The 7,814-nt window shown below is 52.4% G+C and overlaps 1 protein-coding gene across 1 annotated transcript; it reads right to left on the reverse strand.

The window, feature by feature from the left end:
- Nucleotides 1–360: 360 nt before the first annotated feature.
- CHST2 (carbohydrate sulfotransferase 2) lies at nt 361–4,111 on the reverse strand. Its single transcript, XM_019961309.2, has one exon. It carries the CDS (start codon nt 4,109–4,111, stop codon nt 2,528–2,530), a length of 1,584 nt encoding a protein of 527 aa, XP_019816868.2. The 3' UTR covers nt 361–2,527.
- Between the last annotated feature and the right edge of the window lie 3,703 nt (nt 4,112–7,814).

The following is a 7,814-nucleotide window of genomic DNA, read 5'->3' on the forward strand; positions in this document are numbered from 1 at the left end:
AACAATTCACCCTGTCAAATTACAGAGCCCAAGAGCGGCAGAGTGGAGCAAAGCAGCTGCTACAAAACAAGAAAATTACAGGCAGAAGCTCCGTTCAAGCACAGCAAGGGGAGAACTGTTGGTGTTCAGCTCAAAATTTCATCTGAGCAGAGACCACGAATGTGCTGCAGGCTGCCAAGCCTCTACGTGACATCTCATATTTTTTAAACGCAAGATCCAAAAACATCGCGATTTCATTTTAACACAATCAAAGTCCAGAGAGAAGAATGAATTCCACTGCTTAAAAATGCTTCACTCGAAAACTAAGCATGAATTTTACTGTGATTAAGTGAAAAGAGTTGATTCTAATGCCACATGAAATTTGTTTTTAAATGGTTCTTTTATTCAGAGCGGTTGCTTTTTAATGATGTTGTCTTAATTTTCTGCTAAACCTGTTTCATCTCTAGTCATCCAACATTAATATTTATTTTGTTCATTTACTTTTAAAATATTCTTAAAGCTGTTACAAATATTCTACTGCTGCTGAAGATAATTCAGCATAGGCGCTACCATGAAAATATCATAGAAACCATGATCAATGTGTTATAGCTGTAATCTGGCTTAATAAACACAACACTATAAACAATTTTAGTAAATTAAGAAATATCCATTCTAGAATGTGTTATAAAATCAACTGCTGAATACATCCTTTTTTTAACCTCTGTGCTTCATCCCGGAATTAACAGTGTAGATAGATTTCACATTGTAATGAAAATTATACTTAAAAATCATCTTGGGTTAAAGTATTTCCCATGTACATATTCCTTTCCATTCTATTTTCCTTAAAATAAAACCCTCAGCATTTAACCTATACAGATTGGCTTGCACAAATCTCACAATAAATTACAGTAAAATAGCTATGATGAACTTGAACTTGTACCGTATTTAATGTAATATATAACTACACTCTGGTTCCTATTTAGGCTTCATAACTTTATATCATAACACAACATTCTACAGAATGCTTCAGTACAAATGGGCTCAGGACGGCAGCAACACCATTACCATTACAGGAAAACTGCAATGGTTTTTTTCCCCTAGAAAATACCAAATCCCAAAATCCAACCTACTAACTCATAATTCACTTTCATTTCTTCTTCCCCATAATTTGCTTTCATATCTAAAAGAAGCTCTTGGTTGAAGCCTTATAATGTCAGAACATTTAGCTACTTCACAATTTTACTTTCAGGAAACATGATAAAGAAAAGCAATGTGCCCCACAGGCATCCTAAGTAAACTATTATTAATTCACATTCTCTTTTCATTAATTTGGCTAGGAAGCCGGGAATAGGGGGGATAGCCTGTGGGCGCCCTTACAGTTCTCAGATCAAAAACTTCCCTTTTCATATGCCTCCGTGGACTGTGTCAGAGGCAGAAACATTCCAAACTCAGATACTTGCGTCACTTTTCTAACCAAGGAACTTGTTGACTACCATTGCCAACAAAACATTCACACTAATTTTTGAGGTTTGTGTTCACACCATCAGATGGTTTTTGAACTATATACTTATCTTCTAAGAAAAAATTCTAAGACCAAAACATGGGTCTCTGGTTCAAGGTTTCTCAGTGTAACTCCAGGGTAATCAAAACCAAATGCCTTCAAACCCTCAAGGGGTTACTTCTTCCTTTCTGTGCCCCAAGTGGAAAGTAGTGCCATGCTTTTTCCTCCACTGCCCTGCTTGTTTTTTGCCTTTAGAATTTGAAGATGTGTTCCCATTCCTGGGCACTGGACAGGCTACAATTTACCTGGGAGAAAACAACTCCAAGGTAGGGATCAAGGAGTCAGAGGCTGCTCCCACCCATCTTAACTGTTTTCTAGGAAACAGATGGGGGGAAAGAGGGTGGGAACAAGGGAAGCAGATTCTGTCTGAAGCTGCACAGGACAAGGAACACAGGTAAATCCAGAGTAATGGAGGCAAATATTTTTTAAAAAAGAATATTATTTATTCTCTTCTTTATTAATACTCATGTATGACCTTTGCTTTTTACATATAAGTCTACTTTATAAGAATGCCTCCTTGGTTTAGCATGCCCAATGGGGCTTTCACTCCAGGACCACTTTCTCTTTCTCCACCCACCCCTCCCCCCACATCCAAAGACTCTTCTACACATTCACAGATACCACGAAAATTTTGTAAACAAGATTTGCAGTTACCCGATCTTGATTTAATCAACATCCCACTTCAAAATGGAAGGCAGGTAGGGAAGAGGGGAAGAAAGGGGAAGAAAAAGGTAGAGGAGAGAGAGAAGAAGGGCAGCTGTGGTCAGAACTTTCAAGTCGCCTTTTCTGAGATGTGTGTGCATTGTGGCTATTTCTTGAAATTCCATGACTCAAAACATTGACAGCAAGTGCCTGTGTATTTATATTATGTATCTATAACAGAATATGTGGGCTTCCTCAGTTTGGATCTGGGCTGATTTTGTTGAAACACACCACAATCCTTCTGTGGGTGTCTCCACAGGGAGTCAGGTCTCCCCGGAACCCCTCTCAGAGTCGGGGTTTCCGGAGCAGGGTCTTGCTGAGGTCTTTGACCTCCTCGGGGCTATTGACCCGCTCGTAGCCCAACACGGCCATGGGCTGGTAGCAAAACTCCTCCACCTGTTTGATCTGCTGGAAGGTGAGGGCGGTCCGCCAGGCGTTGGCGGCCTGTGTGGCGTTGCGGGCTGACACCACAAAAGGCTTGGAGGAGGAGCCTGAGCCACTAGTCATGTTGAGTGCAAACTGCTCCATTTCGGGGCTCACCAACAGCCCCACAAAGTCGTACACCCTCCGCAGGGTTTTGACGGGGTCTCCCACCAAGTCCTCGTACCGCACCACCAGGTAATGGCCCTGCAGCCAGTCAGGGGGCTGCAGGGCCGTCTGCAGTGTCTTGGCCATGCTGTTGCAGATGACCTCCATGGCGCCAAGCGCGTGGTAGTCTGCCGGCCCTCCCATGCTCTCCTTCTTGACGCCCAGTTTGTGGCCGGGGGCCTCCAGGAAGGGCATGCGGTGGGCTCGCGGGTCCCGGCTGCGCACCACCTGCAGGCTTTCACGGATGAGACCGTGGCGCGAGCGAATGCGTGAGCTGGCCACAGCGCGGGGGTCCCGCACCAGATGAATGACCTTAAGGTCCAGGGCCGGGTCTCGCAACAGTGGCGCCAATACCGCCACGTCGAAGACCCGAACGCCCTTGATGACCAGCGTGCGGTACTTGCGGCACTCCTCCTCGAAGCGCGCCAGGCGCTGCGGCGGGCACTTCTTGCACACGCGGTCGTCCACCAGTCCCACGACCTCCTTGCGGTAGGCGGGGCACAGCGGCGAGGAGCACACCACCTTGTTGGTGGCCGCACCGAAGATGCCCAGAGTGGTGAGGTTGCGCCCCCCGCTGCCGGCGGGGCTGTACAGCTGGAAGACCGAGAGGTCGCAGCGGTAGAGAGCGCTCAGCATGTCCCGCGCCGCCCCTTGCAGGGAGACGGCGTCCCCTGGGTACAGTTTCTGCCACACATGCCACACCGGCTCGTAGAGGAAGAACACTTCGGGGTTCTGGTTGAAAAGCTCGCCGAAGAAGGACGAGCCTGAGCGCCACGTGGTGAACACGTACACCAACTGCCTCTTGTCCCCGCCGCCCCGAGTGCCATTACCTGGAGGGGCTGCGGCCCTTGCCGCCCCGGCCGCGACTGCCGGAGCTGCCTGGACTGCGGCGACGGGAGGGCGGTATGGGGTCCGGGGATCCAAGCGGGTGTGTGCGCGGGGCGGCACGGCTGGAGGAGGTCCTGGACGCCCCCAGCCGCCCGAAGCCGCCCCCGCCCCGGCACCCAGCGACCCGTCGGGGCTGCACTGCTGCAACGGCTCCTTGTGCCACTTGTAGTCCAGGAGGTTGAGCATGGTGAGCACCAGCAGCAGCGCGTAGCCCGCGCAGAGCACCAGCGCCTTCCTGCGGAACACCTTCATTCCGAGCGGGGACGCAGGCCAGCGGCGACCCAGGCGCCGGGGCCACGGCGGGAGCAGGGCGCGCGGCCCGGCGGCGGGCGCGGCTGGGAGCAACCCGAGGGGCGCGCCCGCGGGTAGAGCTCGCGGCGGGCTGCGGCTCATCACAGGCACAACCCGGGCCGGCAGCGCGGCGGAGGCGGCCCTGCAACCCGGGAGGGGGACTCAGCGGCCCCGCTTCGGGCGCTGGGACTTGGGCCGCGGCTCCGAGGCGGGCGCGGCAGCAGCGGCGGCTGGTCCCCGGCGCCCAAGACTGGCTCTCCCATGGCAGCGGCTCCGAGAAGGACCTGCGAGGGGAAGCGGAGTAAGCCGGTGCGCCCCAATTCTCCCGCCAGCCGCCTCCTCCCGCTAAGTAACGCCCACCCTCCGGTCTGCCTGGCTCCCCAGCTCACCTGGAGCCGCGGGCGCGCCCCGGGGCGGCCCAGGAGCACGGCCCGGCGTTCAGTCCTGCTGTCACTCGTTCCTCGATTTCTCGAGAGCTGTTTTCCGCCTGGGATCCCCGCGCCTCCGAGGGGGCCGCGCGAATTGGCAGCCCAAGCCTTGGGCAGACTTTCTGGGCAGCGGACGCCCTGCGGCTGGGGAAGGGAAACTTTCACAGGGCCCGGAGCCCTGCTCTGTGCTCTGCCGAGTTCAGTGCGCCCGGCTCCAGCGCCGTCTCCGCCGCCCTCTCGGGACTGTAGCTTCCTTCCTCGCTCTGGGGGGTGAAGCTGGCCGAGGGAGATGGGGGCGGGGGGGGCTTATACTGGACCCGGTTCACGGCAAAGCAGCTCCGCCTCTCTTGCTCTCAGTCTCTGCGCCCCGAATCTTCCCATCTGTTTAGCGGTGGTAGATGGGGCGCAGCGCGACCCTGCAGCCGCGGCGGCAGGAGCCGCTTCTTCCATCACCAGGAGGATGCCCTCCGGGAGGGCATTGCCGGCAGCCCCCGCCGCTTCTCAGCCTCCGACCGGCCCGGAAACCCCCTACATACACACAGCTCTAGGCAAAGGAACTGGGGTCTGCAGCGCTGTCTTGCCCGTCCCGCCCCCGGCACCAGGCTCTTCTGACCAACGAGGAATCCGGGCAGAGAAAACCCCCGCCGCAGCAGCAGCCGCCGCGCGAAAGCAGCGCCCAGGAGGATGCAGCTACGCGCCTCTCCCTACGCCGAGCGGCTGCAACGCGCTCGGGCCAGCCTCTGCGCGGCTCCTGTCAGCCCGCGCCGGGTTGGTGCGCGCCGCCGTCTGTCGCTGCGGCTCCTCCCCTTCGCCGTGCCGCCCGCCCCCTCGCAGCGCCCAGCTCCAGTCGCCGCCTTGGGGGTTGAAGATGCGGGGCCCGATTTACAGCGGCGTCGCTTGGGCCTCCATACGCTCGGCTGAGGCCGTAGCCATCCTAGCTCCACGCACCAGGGTACGGATGCGGGGTTCGGAGCGCTTTGGGCGCCCGGACCTCTGGGAAACTTGGATTCTTGTGTGTGCTGCTGCCGGGCTCAGCCGCACATTTTTGCTCTCGGAAAGAGTTGGTGACAAAGTTTGGGCAGAAATCCCCCAGTGGCTTCCCACTCCGCTCTGCCCCGCCCGGGTCGGCGCCGCCGGCTCCCGGTAGGAACCCAGGACGCACCCGCGCCTCGGAGCGCACCGAGGACGCCGAGCACCGCTCTCGGGCTTCCCACTCCCGGCGCGCCCATTTCATCTGGCCTGAGGCTTCTCCCTCACCAAGGAAGTAATAAATCTTTCTGGCCCCGGGGTCAAAGAAGAAGCTTCAGTTTTCCAGTGGAGTGTGCCGGCGGGGCGTCTTCTCCGCGCTTTCCTCTAACTATGGAGAGGGCCTCTCTGGTTTTATTACGCCCCCAGCAGACGCCCTCGGCATCTCCGCTCGTAATGACGCGCCCGCTGTGATTGATGTCCTCGAGAATTGGGGTGATAGGGGGTCGTGGGGTGACTATTTGTTCCAATTTACAAAAATACTTGTTTTGCTTCTTGGTTTTTAGAGACGCGATCAAAAGATTTGACCCTAAAGGAAACGCAGTTGTTGAAAGTAGATCATTTTAGGTTTAGTACTTTTTTTTTTTTTTTTAGATAATGAGGAACAGCCCCCTTCCCCCTCTCTTTCTCTTACCAACAGAGACTAAGCCGTAGCTGACTTTCAGCCACAAAATGGGGACACTTATAATAGCCTCCTGTATTTGAATGGTGATGAGGAGTTAGATGCCCAAATGATTAATCCCCAAATGATTCAGCCCTGGGCTGAATCGCTCCGAATCCCGAAGGTTCTTGAGGCTCAAAGTCCGCTGGTAACTGATCTCCTGGAGGCATTTTGCTGCTTCCGGTCGTGATGGAGTTTTTAAAAGTTTGACAAAATTGCTGCACGTTTATCTTTATACTATGTGGGGCAGCCTTTCTCGGCCAGAGGATACTTCTAAATTTAAAATATTGTTGTTTGCGCCATTATTCTTCAGTGAGTTTTACTGAAGTACGAATCAGTACTGTAGTACTTACTGAAGTGCAAGGAGTCTTAGAAAGTGACTTAATTCATAGGAATTTTCAGGGTAGAAAAATGTTCCAAGAACTTGATTTAGCCTCGTTTACAGAAATATGCAGAAAGCCACGGGTAGAGTTCAGAATCTTTTCTTCGGGGTTCTGATAAAGTGTAAGGATGAGACATTTCTAGGACAGACTTTTTAGAAATGAAGGGAGGGAGCATGAAGATGGAATTTTATAGGTAGCCTTCTCAAGCAGAGTGGCATTTCCCCTGGGAGCACGTCAGGATAGACAGAGGTTTTTAAGCCCTGTTTACACATAGTGAGAGTTTCATGGAATGACTTCCCATCTCTCCATTTCTGGGCCCACCCACTTCCCTTCCCCTGCTCTCTCTACCCCTCTCCCTTCTTCCCTCCGCTCTTTCCCCACAAAACTGGCATGATCCTGACACATGAAAGAGTGGAAGAGAGGGAGTTGGAAGGCAAGGAAATCTCGAGATTAGTATTCAACTTGGTTCTGAGAAAAATATTATCTAGTATTTAAAATTTTGTCCCTGGCTTTGTGGTTACTCAGAAAGCTCAGTGAATTGCAGTTATTTGATGTAAGGACCCCTTTTAAAACTATTGTTTGCATAGAAACGATTTTGTCTGCAATTCTGTAACACTTTTCCAAAGTTGGCAAAATAGTAAATCCTTTTGCCCGACATCCCCACAGGGAATGCTCAGCTGACATCAATTTACAGGGTCCAGCAACTCCACCCTCTCCTTGCTTGCAAATAATTTACCATTTTGCACCATGTCATGATTAATGCCAAACTTCGTCACGACTAATGACATCCAAAAACATGATAATCCCTTCCCTTCCCTTCCCACATTGGTTCAGGAAGTCCTTTCAATTGTTTTAATCCACATATCCCTGTAAAAAGTAATGACCGAGACATGTTAGAAGTCATGTTAGAATGGCCAGAGGAGCCAGTCAGGGCTAGCCTTAATTTCAAGGCTAGCCTTAATTTCAGCTCACTGTTGAATTTACTGCAATTGAGTCTTTTCTATGAGGCTCCTCAGTCTACTCTCTGCTGTCTGGGATGTGGGAAGGAAACTGCTGCTGGAAACTTGCTGTAGCATTTACCTAATCCTGGACAGAGAGGAGGTCTAACAGTCTGTGGAATGTGGCGGAGAGGTCTTCCCAGACCTTCCTCTGTAGTCTGAATTGGGAGACAGCGTAAGGCTGGGTTACCTGGCCAGTATCTGGCCAGGCCTGTCTGTGTCCCTGTGGACCCACAGCTTCACCCCTGGGGAACGCCTACCACTGGGCACCAAGATCCACTCACTCACTCATTGTTTCAGCAAATACTT

This window comes from Bos indicus, chromosome 1 (genome assembly GCF_029378745.1).
Source record: "Bos indicus isolate NIAB-ARS_2022 breed Sahiwal x Tharparkar chromosome 1, NIAB-ARS_B.indTharparkar_mat_pri_1.0, whole genome shotgun sequence".
NCBI lineage: Eukaryota > Metazoa > Chordata > Mammalia > Artiodactyla > Bovidae > Bos > Bos indicus.

Excerpts from the sequence above, each read along its gene's own strand:
- CHST2 (XM_019961309.2), bottom strand. The coding sequence starts at position 4,111 with ATGAGCCGCAGCCCGCCGCGAGCTCTACCCGCGGGCGCGCCCCTCGGG.